Source organism: Melanerpes formicivorus, unplaced genomic scaffold (genome assembly GCF_026170545.1).
Source record: "Melanerpes formicivorus ecotype bairdi unplaced genomic scaffold, bMelFor1.0.p_v2 SCAF_1, whole genome shotgun sequence".
Classification (NCBI taxonomy): Eukaryota; Metazoa; Chordata; class Aves; order Piciformes; family Picidae; genus Melanerpes; species Melanerpes formicivorus.
Window position 1 is genome coordinate 32,789,570 of NW_027142353.1, and position 16,541 is coordinate 32,806,110.

The window sequence follows — 16,541 nt, forward strand, 5'->3', positions numbered from 1 at the left end:
ACTGGTCTGAAGGTAATCTGGGGTTTGCCAGTTTGGAAGCTTTCACAGAATCACAGAACTGACAGGGTTGGAAGGGACCTCAAGGATCATCCAGTTCCAACTCCCCTGCTGTGGGCAGGGACACCTCACACTCCATCAGTTTGCCCAGAGCCACATCCAGCCTGGCCTTAAAAACCTCCAGGGATGAAGCTTCCACCATGTCCCTGGGCAACCTCTTCCAGTCTCTCACCATCCTCATGGAGAAGAACTTCTTCCTAATGTCTAATCTAAATCTCCCCTCCTCTAGTTTGGATCCATCCCCCCGAGTCCTATCACTCCCTGACACCATAAAAAGTCCCTCCCTAGCTTTCTTGTAGCCCCCTTCAGATACTGGAAAGCCACAAGAATGTCTCCTTGGAGCCTTTGCTTCTCCAGACTGAACAGCCCCAACTCTCAGTCTGTCTCTGTAGGAGAGGAGCCCTTTGGATCCTGAATTGACAGTAAAGTAGAAGCAAAGTAAAACAAACTTCAACAGTTGTGTGTTTTTTTCCTTCCCAGCATAAAATTCATGACTGAGCACAGCACTCATCTCTCTCCTTTTTGCCTCTTTTGACCTTCCTGCATTTAGAGCCACAAAGGTATGGATGGGCACAGCGCACATATCCAAGCTATGGTAATACAAAGCTTGTAGCTCTCCTGCCTAGAGGCTCCACTTTGTGCTCCTCGAGATTCCTGGCAGGCTTAGGCTTTTCTTAGGCAGGGACCAGTCTTGCTGCTGTGCTTTGGGCTCAGTTTTTGTAAAGGAGAGGGGAGAAAGAAGGCCTTTCCTGCCCAGTTCATAGAATCATAGAATAGCAGAGATTGGAAAGAACCTCTGGAGATATAAAGCCCAACCTCCCTGCTAAAGAAGGTTTGCATAGATCAGGTTGCACAGGAACATTGCCAGGTGGGTTTTAAAAGTCTCCAGAGAAGGAAACTCCACAACCTCTCTGGGCAGCCTGGCCCAGTGCTCCAACCCTGAAAGTAAAGAAGTTTCTTCTTAAGCTCAAGAAAAACCTCCTGTGTTCTAATTGGTACCCAGCATGCAGCCACTGCTTGTCCTTGTTTCTGTGCCTCCAGGTGGGATCTTGTAGCATCTTGCTACATCTTTTTGATAGGACATGCACATCACCATGCTACATGCTTTCAAGTGCAAGGGAGGTAATTCCTCTCTGTGTCTGGAATGGGAAAGGAGGTATCTTGGCCTAAACCCTGGGCTGCATCAAAAGCAGCAAGGCCAGCAGGCTGAGAGAGGTGATTCTGCCACTCTGCTCTGCTCTGATGAGACCTCACCTTGAGGACTGTGTCCAGCTCTGGAGCCCTCAACAGAATGGAGACAGAGACCTGCTAGAACAGGTCCAGAGAAGGCCACAAAGATGATCAGAGGGCTGGAGCACCTCTCCTATAAAGACGGGTTGGGAGAATGGTGGTTGTTCACCCTGGAGAAGAGAAGGCTCTGGGTAGACCTTAGACCTGCATTTCAATATCCAAAGGGGACCTACAGGAAGGCTGTTTAGAAGGGCCTAAAGTGACAGGATGAGGGACAATGGTTTGAAACTGGAGCAGGGCAGATTTAGGTTGGACATTAAGAGGAAGTTCTTCATGATGAAAGTGGTGAGACACTGGAATAGGCTGCCCAGAGATGTGGTTGAGGCCCCATCCATGGAGACATTTAAGATCAGACTTGATGTATCCCTGGGCAACCTGCTGTAGTTGGCAGTGTCCCTGCTGACTTCAGGGGGGTTGGGCAAGATGACCTTTGAGGATCCTTTCCAGCCTGATGCAGCCTGTGAATCTTGCACTGAAAAGCACCATCTACTTAACTGCAAAGTGTCTTATAACTTGGACAAGGATCTGCAGTAATCAGCTACCACTTGTCCAGGAGTAATTGGTTCACATAAACGTAGGATGACGTGCCCTGGGCTCCAGAGAAGTGCCTGGAATGATACCTGCCTTGGTGAATATATCCACAGCTTGGAACTTGGGTAAATTCCCCAAACTTAGCATTTCATTGTAAAGTTTTCTACTCAATGCAGAGCAAAATATTGGTTTGGTTTGGGTTGGGTTGGGTTGGTTGGGGTTTTTTTTGCTGCATTTTTCTGTTTCAGCTTCAAACACAGAGCTTTGGTTTATTTCCTGTGCTCACTCCTCAGGAAGATGGAGCCAACCTAGAGGAAATGGGGAAAGGTTTCCTTAGCTAAGAAATGGGAAAAGGTTTCTTAGCTAAGATTTAAGATAAAGCCAATCTAATCAATTAAGAGAATCATAGAAAGTTTGGGGTTGGAAATGACCTTTAAAGGTCATCTCATCCAACCCCTGAATGTTCTGAGTATCATTGGCTTTCTGAATCAAGGCAAAAAGAGCTAAGCTGGAGGAAGGGGAGGGGAAAACAGACCATGCCCGCTATGTCTGTAGTGCACATTGTGGAATGTCACAGGTTTTGCATCTCAGCTTCCTGTGTTTGTCATATTGTGTAACTTTTGAAGTGGTTTGTTAGGTTCTGATTGGAAGAAAGCTTTGAGATGATCATGTCCAACCATTAACACAGCACTGCCAAGTTCACCACTAAGCCATGTCCCTTAGCACCACATCTGCAAGGCTTTTAAACCTCCCCTGGGATGGGGACTCTGCCACTTCTCTGAGCAGGCTGGCCCAGGGCTTGGCAGCACTTTGGGAGAAGAAACTTTCCCTCTTGTCCATCCTAAGCCTCCCCTGGTGTAACCTGAGTCTATTTCTGTATGTTCTATTGCTTCCTTATTGGGAGAAGAGACCAAGTCCCACTTCGTTACAACCTCCTTTAAGGTAGAAGCTAGAAGGTCTTTCCTCATCCTCCTCCACCCCTGGCTGAACAACCCCAGTTCCCTCAGCTGCTCCTCACCAGCCCTGTTCTCCACACCCTCACCAACTTTGTTGCCATTCTCTGGACCTGCTCCAGCACCTCAGTGTCCTTACTTGGAGAGAAGGGGCCCAAAACTCAACCCAGGATTCAAGATGCAGCCTCACCAGTGCCTGGTGGAGAGGGGCAAACACCTCCCAGGTCCTCCTGGCCACACCATTTGTGATGTGCAGCTCTCACTGGCATCCATGGCACACGCTGCTTTCTGTTTCCTTACCTGTGTTAGGAATCCTCTGGACCTTTGCAGACAAAGCTGCAAATGCCACACTGGGTTTGCATTGAAAAGGTCCAAAACAGCAGCTGAAATGTCATCAGAAAGTTGATGCATTTGCTGCCCAGCTGCATGTGTGGCACAAATCTCTTTGTTGTCCACAAACTGTAGACGCTGGAAACTAACTTTTCCTTGAGGGAATTTAAAGGTTCTTTTTATGGAAGAGAAGGAAGCTCTGCACATTGTATTAAGGGGCAGCCTGGGAGGAGGTAAGATGGGAAAGGAAATTAAAGAGCAGTGGTACTTCATGCTGCCTTCCCCTGGGGGTGCTTATCGTTCACAGGGGGACTTCATGAAACCATAGCATCATTTTGATTGGAGGAGGCTTATTAAGTTCATCAAGTCCAACCATTAACCCAACACTGCCAGGGCACCACTAAAATCCTGTCCCTCAGCACCACTTTGGCACATTTTGCAGTCTGACTTTATCCTGTTTACAAAGTGGAGCAATAATAATGTGAAAACAATGTGGAAAAAGATCCGTGCTAGGGACTGCTCCTAACTGTGATTCCAAGATCATAGAATCATAGAATTGTCAGGGTTGGAAGGGACCTCAAGGATCATCCAGTTCCACCCCCCCTGCCACAGGCAGGGACACCTCACACTACATCAGGTTGCTCACAGCCACATCCAGCCTGGCCTTAAAAACCTCCTGGGATGAGGCTTCCACCACCTCCCTGGGCAACCTGTGCCAGTGTCTCACCACCCTCCTGGGGAAGAACTCCTTCCTAACATCCCCCTGCAAGACAGATTCTACTTGAATCACTGGTCACAGAATGATAGGGACTGCTGGAGATCACCTAGTCCAAACTCCCCTGCCAGAGCAGGATCACCTAGAGCAGGTTACACAGAACAGCATCTAGATGGGTTTTCAATGACCCTGGAGATGGAGACTCCACCATCTCTTTGAGCAGCCTGCTCCAGGGCTCTGCCTCCCTCAAAGTAAAGAAGTTCCTCTTCATGTTTAGGTGGAACGTCCTGTGTTCAAGACTGTGCCCATTACCCCTTGTCCTGTCACTGGGCACCACTGGGAAAAGACTGGCCCCATCCATGGAGCAAGACCTTAGAGTCCTGGTGGACAGCAAGTTCTGCATGGGACAACAATGTGCACTTTTGGCCAAGGGGTCCAATGGGATCCTGGGGGGTGCAGCAAGAAAAGTGTGGCCAGAAGGGCTAGGGAGGTTCTTCTCCCCCTCTGCTCTGACCTGCTGAGACCACAGCTGCAATCCTGTGTCCAGTTCTGGGCTCCCCAGTTCAAGAGAGACAGAGACCTGCTGGAGAGAGTCCAAGGGAGAGTCAGGAGGATGCTTAGGGGACTTGAGCATCTGCCCTGTGAAGAGAGACTGAGAGCCCTGGAGCTGTTTAGTGTGGAGAAGAGAAGACTGAGAGGGGATCTGATCACTGAGAGGGGATCTGATCAATGTCTCTCAATCTCTGAGGGGTGGCTGTCAAGTGGAGGGGGCCAAGCTCTTTTGGGTGCTGCACAGCAATAAGCCAAGGAGCAGTGGATACAAACTTGAACATAGAAGGTTTCAGCTCAACAGGAGGAGAAACTGCTTTCAAGTGAGGGTGCCAGAGCCCTGGAGCAGGGGGAGAAACTGCTTTCAAGTGAGGGTGCCAGAGCCCTGGAGCAGGGGGAGAAACTGTTTTCAAGTGAGGGTGCCAGAGCCCTGGAGCAGGCTGCCCAGAGAGGTTGTGGAGTCTCCTTCTCTGGAGCATTTCCAAAGCCACCTGGATGCTTTCCTGTGCAGACTACCCTGGGTGATGCTGCTCTGGCAGGGGGGTTGGACTCGATGGTCTCTGGAGGTCCCTTCAAACCTCTGATGTTCTGTGATTCTATGCTCCTCCTGATGCCTACCCTTGAAGTATTGATCAGCATTGACAAGATTCTCATGAAGAAAGGCTGAGGGACTTGGGGCTTTTTAGCCTAGAGAAGCCCCAAGTCCCTCAGCCTTTCTTCATGAGAGACATAGTTTCATAGTTTCATAGTTTCATTCAGGGTTGGAAGGGACCACACGGATCATCTAGTTCCAACCCCCTGCCGTGGGCAGGGACACCCCACACTAGATCAGGCTGGACAGAGCCTCATCCAGCCTGCTCTTAAACACCTCCAGGGACAGGGCCTCGACCACCTCCCTGGACAACACATTCCAGGGTTTCACCACTCTCATGGTGAAGAACCTCCTCCTCACATCTAGCCTGAATCTCCCCACCTCCAGCTTCATTCCATTCCCCCTAGTCCTATCACTACCTGAGATCCTGAGCAGTCCTTCCCCAGCCTTCCTGTAGGCCCCCTTCAGATACTGGAAGGCCACAATTAGGTCACCTCGGAGCCTTCTCTTCTGCAGACTGAACAGCCCCAACTCCTTCAGTCTGTCCTCATAGGAGAGGTGCTCCAGCCCTCTGATCATCCTTGTGGCCCTTCTCTGGACACCTTCCAGCACCTCCACATCCCTCTTGTAATAGGGGCTCCAGAACTGGAGGCAGTACTCCAGGTGGGGTCTCACCAGGGCTGAGTAGAGGGGGAGGATCACCTCCCTCGACCTGCTGGCCACACTTCTCCTGATGCAGCCCAGGATCTGATTGGCTTTGCGGGCTGCAAGTGCACATTGAGAGCTCATGTTGAGCTTTTTGTCCACCAGCACCCCCAAGTATCTCTCCTCAGGGCTACTTTTCCAGTCACTGCCCAGCCTGTATTTGTGCCTGGGATTGCCTCGACCCAGATGCAGGACCCTGCACTTGCTCTTATTGAACTCCATGAGGTTGGCTTGTGCCCACCTCTCCAGCCTGTCAAGGTCCCTCTGGATGGCCTCCCTTCCCTCCAGCGTGTCTGCTGCACCACACAGCTTGGTGTCATCAGCAAACTTGCTGAGGGTGCACTCAATGCCACTGTCCATGGCACCCACAAAGATGTTGAACAAGACAGGTCCCAGGACTGATCCCTGAGGGACTCTGCTTGTCACTGGCCTCCACTGGGACATGGAGCCATTGACAGCCACTCTTTGGGTGCGGCCATCAAGCCAGTTCCTTATCCATCTAGTGGTCCACCCATCAAACCCATGTGTCACCAGTTTGGAGACCAGGATGTGGTGCGGGACAGTGTCAAAGGCTTTGCTCAGGTCCAGGTAAACGACATCAGTTGCTCGCCCCTCAGCTATTAATTTTGTCACCTGCTCATAGAAGGCCACCAGGTTGGTCAGGCAGGATTTGCCCTTGGCAAAGCCATGCTGACTGCTCCAAATCACCTCTTCACTATTCTTTTGAGCAAGTAGTGACTCCAGGAGGATCTGCTCCATGATCTTTCCGGGCACAGAGGTGAGACTGACTGGCCTGTAGTTCCCTGGTTCCTCCTTCTTACCCTTTTTGAAGATGGGGGCAATGTTTCCCCTTTTCCAGTCTGTGGGGACTTCCCCAGATTGCCATGACTTTTGAAATATAATAGAGAGGGGCTTAGCAACCTCCTCTGCCAGTTCTCTCAGCACCCGTGGGTGTATCCCGTCGGGTCCCATGGACTTGAACACTTTCAGGTTCTTCAGGTGATCACGAACCTGATCTGCACTTACAATGGGCAGTTCTTCCTCCCCGTCCCTGGCTTTGACTTCCATAACATCAGGAGTGTGGCTAGAGGCCCTTGCAGTGAAGACTGAGGTAAAGAAGTTATTGGGTACCTCAGCCTTTTCCTCATCACTTGTGACCATGTCACCAGTTTCCTTTCTGAGGGGGCCCACACCTTCCCTAGTCTTCTTCTTCCCATTAATATACCTGTAAAAGTTCTTAGTGTTCCCTTTAATCTCCCTGGCTAGATTCAATTCGTACTCTGCTTTGGCTTTCCTAACCAGGACTCTTGCTGCTCGGGCAGCTTCCTTATATTCCCCCTGTTCTACCTGTCCTTCCCTCCACTTCCTGTAGAGTTTCTTTTTAAGTAATAGTGTGTCCAGTAGCTCCTTGCCCATCCAGGCAGGCCTCCTAGCATTCTTACCTGCTTTTCTCTTTGTTGGTATACAGAGCTCCTGGACACAGAGGAGGTGGTCCTTGAATACTGACCAGCTGTCCTGGGTCCCTCTTCCCTCCAGGGCTTTGTCCCACGACACTTTGGCTAGCAGATCCCTGAAGCGATCAAAATCTGCACGCCTAAAGTCTAGGGTCGTGAGCATAGAATACTTCCTCCTGATTGCCCTGAGGATGTTAAATTCAACTGCTTCATGGTCACTGCAGCCAAGGCCGTCTATGAGCCTCACATTGCTTACCAGCCCTTCCCTGTTGGTGAGAACAAGGTCCAGCATAGCACCATTTCTTGTGGGTTCCTCTACCATTTGGAGGAGGAAGTTGTCTTCTATGCAGTCCAGGAACATCCTGGATTGCTGGTGCCTTGCTGTGTTGTCCCTCCAGCAGATGTCCGGGTGGTTGAAATCACCCATGAGGACCAGGGCTTGTGACCTGTAAGCCGCTTCTATTTGCCTATGGAGGGCCTCATCTGCTTGGATCTGCTGGTCAGGTGGCCTGTAGGAGACCCCCACAGTAATATCTCCTTCCCCTGTCCTGCCTTTAATTTTAACCCATACGCTCTCAACCAGCTCATCATCCCTCCCCAGTTGGAGCTCCACTGATTCCAACTGGCTATTGACATAGAGGGCAACACCTCCTCCTCTCCTTCCCTGCCTATCCTTCCTAAAGAGTGTATACCCGTCTATGCCTACATTCCAGTCATAGGATTCATCCCACCAAGTTTCAGTAACAGCCACTATGTCGTGGCATCCCAGCAGCACAGTGGCCCTTAACTCATCCTGTTTGTTGCCCAAGCTGCGCACATTTGCATAGAAGCACTTCAGCTGGGCTGGCCCTGTCCTCCTCTTGTGCCAAATCCCCTCGGTTTCCACAGAATGTCCTGGTGGATCATTCGTGGCTTGCCTCAGGGCAGCAAGTTGAGAGCCCTTACCAGCTCTCCTTCTCCCTACTGCTGGTGAGCTGCCCCTCTGTTTGTCACCAGCCAGCAGGAGACTATTAACCCCTTCCCCCTTCAGAACTAGTTTAAAGCCCTAATGTGTTAGTTCCTTCAGTTTCTTCTAAATGGAGTTAAAGATGGAGGCTCTTAGTGGCAGCAGTTGAATCTTGGAGTTATAGATCCAGCAGGTCAGCACTAGCCATATTTTTACGATTCTGGTTAAAATTTGGCAGGAAAGTGACCCAGTTGCTAATGTCCAATGTGCAATTTGCATGTAGAGTAGTGATTATGTTTGGAGAAGGATTAAGCCAACAAAGAAAAATTCACATAACCCATCCCAGATAGCACCAAGATGAGGTTCCAAATCCTAGAACCTGAGATGGTGGAAGTGGTCTGTGGGATATTAAACATTCAAATCAAACTTGAAAATTAAGCTTGATTAGTTCTTATTCCTGAGGAAGCTGAGATTGATGTTTGTCCAAAAAATAATATTCTGGAATGATTGGCACAGAAAAGCAGAAGATCTGGCAAAAAGCACAGAATGTTAGGGGTTGGAAAGGAACTCCAATGAGCGTCTAGTCCAACACCTCTGCCAGAGAAGGATCATAGAATTGTCAGGGTTGGAAGGGACCTCAAGGAGCATCCAGCTCCAGTTCCCCTGCCATGGGCAGGGACACCTCACACTACATCAGGTTGCTCACAGCCACATCCAGCCTGGCCTTCAAAGCCTCCAGGCATGAGGCTTCCACCACCTCCCTGGGCAACCTGTGCCAGTGTCTCACCACCCTCATGGGGAAGAACTTCTTCTTAACATCCAATCTGAATCTCCCCATTTCTAGTTTCGCTCCATCCCCCCTAGTCCTGTCACTACCCACATCCAAAAAATCCCTCCCCAGCTTTCTTGTAGCCCACTTCAGATACTGGAAGGCCACAAGAAGGTCTCCTCGGAGCCTTCTCTTCTCCAGACTGAACAACCCCAACTCTCTCAGTCTGTCTCCATAGGAGAGGTGCTCCAGCCCACAATCACCTGGACTAGGTCACAAGAAAAATATCTCTCTGCAACTAACAAGCAAAGTGAGTTGAGGTTTGTTTCTTCTCCTTTGTGCAGCTGTGAGGAAAGTTCACTGCTGGAAGAAGTTTGCTCGTCGAGGATTTAGCCATTAGGACTCACATTTCAAGGGTTTCTGGTGGCCCAGTGCAGGCCATAAATGCATAAAGATATGGTCAAGGGTAATCATTCATAAAGTGCAGCCTATAAAACGGTGTTAACAGTCCAAATTAACATGATGTGGTGGTTTCTTGGGTGATTGACTCTTCAAACCATCGAGCTTTGTAAATGTTCCTATCCCCATCTTAGCGCTCTGTGGTCAAAGCTCTCCTCTGGGCCGTCTTCTGTAGCTCACAGAGCATTAAACACATTTGGGGGTTTAGCACTTTCAGGAGACAAGTAGTTGGCCAAAGGCAGCCTGGAGTTGTGATAAAATAATTGCTCCAGCCTTTGGTTGAACATCTGTCCTCCTCTGTGAGCCTGCCTGACAGCTGTGATTTATCCTTTCCTCCTCTTGCAGTGATCGACACCACACATCCAACGCGATCCCGGTTCCAAAGAGACAGAGCTCCAGCTTTGGCAGATTGGATCTTGGCTTTTCCAGTGGGCTTCCTTCTCCAGATAAAGGACTCCGGAAACGAGCCAGCACAGGAAATGAAAGACTGCAGCACAAAACTCCTCCTCCCAGCTACAACTCTGCTTTCACACAGCCCCTCGCCATCACCGCCCGGGTAGGAGAGCTCCAGAAAAAACCTGCCTCCATATCTTCCTCCTTGGATACCTCCATGGACTCCTCAAAAGGAAATACCAAGAAAGGTGAGAACTTGTCCAGCAGTTTAAATGGAGAAAACAGGAGCCTGAACAATACCCAAGACCAGCAGGAGCCTTTCCTAGGACACAGCAGTGCAATAAATGGTGAGTGCTCTGGCACCGCCAGCGCCGAGCAGCCCTGTGAGTTTCGTCCCTCCCTGGCTCCCGTCCTCTGCTGTGCCGTGGAGCAAGCGGAGGAGATCATGGGGATGGAAGCCACAGGGTTCAGCACAGGAGATCAGCTGGAAGACTTTAACTCCATCCCAGTGGAGCACGCTGTGGCAGTGGAGTGTGATGAACAAGTCCTAGGGGAGTTTGAGGAGTTCTCTCGGAGGATCTATGCACTGAATGAGAACATGTCCAGCTTCCGCAGGGCGCGCAAGAGCTCGGACAAGTGAGCTGGCAACAGGGATTTGGTAGCAGCCATTGAGGTGAAATCAGTGGTCTGGGATAGAGAGAGAGAGAAAATTGCACTTATTCTTTATATTAATTATAAAACAGAATAAATAAAGAAAGAAAAGCTAAAGCTTATTCCTACGGTCTTAGACGAACGGACTCGAGCACGATCACGCAGTCACAGCCCAGGTAAATCTGGAGTCTGCTTCCAGCTCCTCTCAAGTCTGGGATTTGTAACCTGCTGGAAATGTTTTCATTTTAGGCATTGGAATCCATTTCTAAAGGCTTTCCTGGCAACAGCTTTGAGTGCTGAGCAGGCCCTTCTCTGAATAGTTGTTTGTTTCTTAATTCTCATTTCGAGTGAAATTGATTTTTAATTCTTGTCAGAAGGGAGAAATTGAAAAGTTAATTTAAAAGTAGCATAAATGACCATTTATGGCAAGAGCTCTTTGCCCTCTCCCATATGTTTCCTTGAGCAGTGGAATCAGTGTTACAGAAATGCCAGGATTCAGTCATCATTTGACAGCTTTCTCTTGCCTGTGTTCTGTAACCTTCAAAGTTCTGGTGGCACTGATGGGTGTAAACTTGCCAGAGAATGAGCACCTCTGAGATATCTGCAGTTTCCTTGCACCAGATTAAGCAGAAATGCCATGTTTTTTCTCCCCCTCCTTTCCTCCATACTCACTGCTTCCACCATAGAAGCCTGGAGGGCTAAATCCTCTCTAAGGTTTCATCTCAAAATCTCAGCCCGGCCAGTCCCCACCTCAGATAGGTGCAGACCTCAGCTGCAGAGGCCTAACAAATGCTCTAAGTGAGGTGCAGCTGCCACCCTCTAAGGTGTCCATAGAGACAGCTTTGCTGCTGTGAGGCACTTCACAGGTGGCTTCCAGAAACCCCAGACTGAAAATGCAGTCAACACTTTGGAATTAGGTGAATGTGTGGGTTCACTCGCTGCACCCTCTGCAGCAAGGAGGCACTTCAGTCTTTACATCAACATCCTCTTAACCATCTGGGCTTTGAGGAAAGAAACTTCCAGGGGGGAAACTGGAGGTGTGGGTTGCTCTTAGGAAGGTGACCACTGGCACACATGTCCAGCTGCAGTCCTGGGAAAGCCATTTGTGACTCCTGGTGTTCATTCCAGTTGGGATTTCATCGCTCTTGCTTTCTCTTGTGTACCCAAGAACCAGGGCTCAGCTGTGAGCTCTCCAACCTATAGCAGAATAAAAACCACTTCATCATACCTGACTTTTTTTCCTTTTCTTTTTTTTTCTTTAACCCTTCCCTGGTCTGTGCTTTCTTTTGAACCAATGACTTAGTCTCTTCTAACTTCATCCCCTCAGGCTAGCCTAAATTTAACTCTTTCAAACGTGGGTGTGTATAATCTTCAACTACCTGTTGTCCAAACCAGGTGTGTGTGTGAGAACCACTGTACATCATAGCACTGTTCTAGAGTCTGCATTTCCCCGGGTAACACCTTAATGATTGTATTAAAGTTACAGTCACATTTCTTCTTGTAGCTTCTAAGGGTTGTGTCTGTGATGGAGCTGTTTGATCCAGCATTTCTACAGGGATTCATTGGCTGAGGCCTGTCCCAATATGATGTGCTAGGTGGAAGTACTCAGAAGTAGGGACCTCAGTGCTGTAAGGTGTTCAGTGTGATTCCAGGTGGACACCTTCACCACTGTCTTCTCCCATGAATAAGGTCCTCTGTTCCAACCTCACGAAAAACTTCCAGTGCTGCATCATCTTTGAAAAGAGTTAGGTAGGAGGTTCTCACTCTGCTTGGGTGTGTAGGGAGCTCAGCACTCCCTCATAAAGTCATTATCACTGTGCTTGGGTGTGGAGAGCAAGAAATTAACACCTCAAAGCTCAGCACTTCATGAAATCATTCTCACTGTGCTTTGGTATAGAGATGGAATAATGAACCCCCCAAAAGCTCAGCACTGCTAGCCAGAAGAGAGGTTGTCCTATGTTTAAGTGCAGCAGCATCTTGATGTGCATCCATCCTCTTTGAGAAGAGTTAGGTAGGAAGTTTTCATTGTGCTTTGGTGTGGAGATGGAGAACACCCCAAAGCTCAGCACTTCTGGCCAGAAGTGAAGTTGTCCTATGTTCAGGTGCAGCAGCATCTCGATGCACATCCATCATCTTTGAGAAGAGTTAGGTAGGAAGTTCTCACTCTGTTTTGGTATGGAGAACTGAACCCCCCAAATCTCAGCACTGTCTCCTGAAGTCATTCTCACTGTGCTCTGGTGTGGAGATGGGGAAATGAACACCCCCAAAGCTCAGCACTGCTTCCTGAGATGGCCATAAGAGCAGTCACCCTGTGCCATCTTCTGACAGCAGTATGATTTGAGGTGAGGTTGAGGGATGAGAGCTGGCAGGCTCCAAACAACACAAGGCCTGTTTGTAGGCACTCTCATGTGCTCCTTAACAGAAGGCTTGTGTGTGGTGGTGACTTTTCAAAGCAACCCAAAGAGTAGTGGTGAAGTGGCCATGTTGCCTAGGCAGACACGCAGCGTCTCGGTGCTAGTGAGCACCATGTCCAGTTAGGTTCCTTAGAGCATCAGCAGGACTTTGGATGGATTTGGTTTATTTTCTTTCTGTCCTTAGTTGCACATTTTCTCAGGTTGTGTCCAACCAAATGAAGTCCAATTCTCCTCCCTGCTCTTGCTTGTCCCTCTTTGAGCCCTGTGGTCATTCCTGTGTCAGGCGCGATGGTTGAGTCCCGCACAAAGCTCCTCTGAAGGACTTTCTCTGGGTGGATCTTGAGTTGGCCTTAAATTGTCCCTATGTTTCCTCTTCTAACTTCACCCCTTTCTTTATGTAGAAGGTGGTGCAAAGTGGGATGGAGTCAAAGGGCTAGTTAAAGCACCAAGCAACTCCTGGTTGCTGTGAGGATGGCAGATTGGACAGACCTCAGCTGCCTTGCACCTCCCTCTCTTGTGTGATTATTTCTCCCCCTTTCCCCTCCCCTCCCCTTGTAAATTACTTAGTGGGAGAGAAACAAATCATGGGTTTGGAGGTGAGATGATGTATCACAGTGTGCTTTAAACTGTCAAGAGCCTTTCAGTTCCTGCACAGCTGTGACACTGTTAAACGTCTGCAAATGTCTTCAAGTGGAGAAAACATTTCATTGCCATCTTTTCCTTTCCCCCCTCCCCTCCTCACTAGGAATTCCTAAGATTTTTGAGAATATTAGTTTTGGAAGATCACATCCCACTCTATTTTTATAGAAAGCACAACAGCATTGGCTTCTTCTTGCTTGACCAGGTATTTCAAACAAGCAACAACTCTAGAGCATCCCATAGTAAATGAGACTTTCAAGCTATGTTGGTGATTGCAGGAAAGCTCATCTGTATTTATAAAATAAAACTGATTAGTATCTCTCATCTCCTGTGTCTCCTTCTCTTGGTGGCTCCTCTGTGTTTGCTTTCTTTACAGCCCCTTCTTTGAACCACAGTCATCAAATCATAGAGTGGTTTGGGTTGGAAGGGACTTCAAGGATCATCTAGTTCCAACCACCCTGCCATGGGCATAGACACCTTCCTGCTAGACCAGGTTGCTCAAAGGCCCCATCCAGCCTGGCTGTGAACACTTGCAGGGTTGGAGCCTTCACAGTTTGGACAAGCTGTTCCAGCGTCTCACCATCTGCATGGAGAGGAATTTGTAATGTCTAATCTAAATTTGCTTCCTCCAGTTTGAAGCCATTACCCCTTTGTAAAAAGTCCCTCCCCAGCTCTCCTGTAACCCCCTTCAAAGACTGGAAGGCTGCTCTAAAGTCTCCCCAGAGGCACCTTCTGACTGAAAAACCCTCACAAAAGCTTAACTTCAGTCACAGAGTCACATACTGCCTTGGGTTGGAAGCGACCCTCAACAATCATCTTGTTCAACCCCCCTGCGGTTAGCAGGGTCACCTCCTGCTAGATCAGGCTGCCCAGGGCCACATTGAGTCTGATCTTGAATGTCTCCAGGGACAGGACCTCAACCACACCCCTGGGCAACCTGTTCCAGTGTCTCACCACGTTCATCATGAAGAACTTCCTCCTGATGTCCAGCCTAAGTCTTCCCTGGTCCAGTTCCAAACCATTGCCCCTCATCCTATCACCACAAGCCCTTCTAAACAGTCCCTCCCCAGCCTTCCTGTAGGCTCCCTTCAGATATTGAAATGCAGCTCTAAAGTCTCCACTGTCCTTTCACTTACTCTTCATAGAATCACAGAATTATTGAAGCTGGAATAGACCTCTGAGATCATCAAGTCCAGCCTATGACCTAACACCACAACATCAGCTAAACCATGCCACCAAGTGCCACATCCAATCTTTTCTTGAAGACCTCCAGTGATGGCAACTCCACCACCTCCCTGGGCAGTCCATCCCAGTGCCTAATCAGCCTTTCTGTGAGGAAGTGTTTCCTAATATCTAACCTAAACATCCCCTGGCACAACTTCATACCATGCCTCATGAGGTTCAACAAGACCAAGTGCAGGGTCCTCCATCTGGGTTGGGGCAATCCCAAGCACCGATGTAGGCTGGGCAGGGACTGGCTGGAGAGCAGCCCTGAAGAGAGGGACTTGGGGGTGCTGGGGGAGGAGAAGCTCAACAGGAGCCAGCAGTGAGCACTTGCAGCCCAGAGCCGATCAGATCCTGCTATCCTTCAAGAGAAGCATAGCCAGCAGGTGAAGGGAAGTGATTGTCCCCCTCTACTCCACTCTGGTGAGACCCCACCTGGAGTACTGCATCCAGTTCTGGAGACTTTATTACAGAAATGATCCTGGAGCTGCTGGAAGGTGTCCAGAGAAGGGCCACGAGGATGAGCAGAGGGCTGGAGCTCCTCTCACATGAGGACAGACTGACAGAGGTGGAGCTGTTCAGTCTGGAGAAGAGAAGGCTTTGAGGAGATCTTGTGGCCTTCCAGTATCTTAAGGGGGCTACAGGAAAGCTGGGGAGAGACTTCTTAGTGTGTCAGGGAGTGACAGGACTTGGGGGGGATGAAAAAAACCACAGAAATGGGGAGATTGAGATTGGATGTCAGGAAGAAGTTGTTCCCCATGAGGGTGGTGAGACACTGGCACAGGTTGCCCAGGGAGGTGGTGGAAGCCTCATGCCTGGAGGTTTTGAAGGCCAGGCTGGATGTGGCTGTGAGCAACCTGCTGTAGTGTGAGGTGTCCCTGGCCATGGCAAGGGGGTTGGAACTGGATGATGCTTGAGGTCCCTTCCAGCCCTGACAATTCTGTGATTCTCTGCCTTTTTGTCCTTTAGAAGTTGTCTGGGAGAAGAGCCTGACCCTCATCAAGCCCATATTGATCAAAGCATGAACCTTGAGGCAAGGTTTGCTAGGAAGACCCAACTGCCTTTGTTGGCTCCAAATCTTGTTTCAGAAGGGATGGTGCTGAAGTTTTCCACGTTCCATCCAAAGAGATGGCTCACAGCTGAAACAACAATGCCTGGAGAGGCCAGGAGACAGCTGGGCTTGCAGAGCTTTTATGGATAGTGGAAAACACCACGTTCCCTCATCAGGGAGGCATTGCTACTCATCCAGCACCTTCTGTGAGCCCAGCTAATAAGCAACATATATCTGCCTGCAAACCTTGCATTGCCCTTGAACAGGAGCCTGCTGCATAAGGGCCTAGGGAGGAGGCTGTCCACAACATGGAATTGGTGGTGGGAAGCAGTGTAATGTGAAGAGCCGTGGGGACTCTCCAAGCACCATAAGAGCATCAGGGTTTGGTTTGGGGTTTTTTATTGTGTTGGTAAGGTTTGGGTTTTTTTCTTTTCTCCCACCCAATCTGTCTGTCAGCAGGGAGCAGAATGCCAAGAAGCCAACTGTAGAGGGGGGAGATACAGGAGAGGAATTCTGCTCTAAGCTGTTTTGCAGCATTGAGTAGTGTTATTGAAATGTGTGTTGAAGTAGAGAATAAACTGAAGCACAGAATGGGTTGGGTTGGAAGGGACCTTTAAATGTCTAGTCCAACCCTCCTGCTTTCAGCAGGGACATTTTCATCTAGATCAGATGGCTCAGAGCCCCAGACAACCTGATCTGGAATGGTTCCAGGGATGAGGCATCTCCCACCTCTCTGGGCAGCCTGGGACAGGGTTTCACCACTCTCATCATAAAACAAATCCTTCCTTCTATCTACTCTCAATCTTCCTCTTTCAGTTT

At 49.3% G+C, this 16,541-nt stretch overlaps 1 protein-coding gene across 1 annotated transcript in view; it reads left to right on the forward strand.

Moving 5' to 3' along the window:
• UVRAG (UV radiation resistance associated) overlaps positions 1-13,771 on the forward strand; it is a 195,639-nt gene extending 181,868 nt beyond the window's left edge. Inside the window, exon 15 of the mRNA XM_068139323.1 lies at positions 9,696-13,771. Coding sequence (XP_067995424.1) covers positions 9,696-10,383 — 688 coding nt within the window. The 3' untranslated portion in view covers positions 10,384-13,771. The remainder of the gene's footprint in view (positions 1-9,695) is intronic.
• Positions 13,772-16,541: the final 2,770 nt, after the last annotated feature.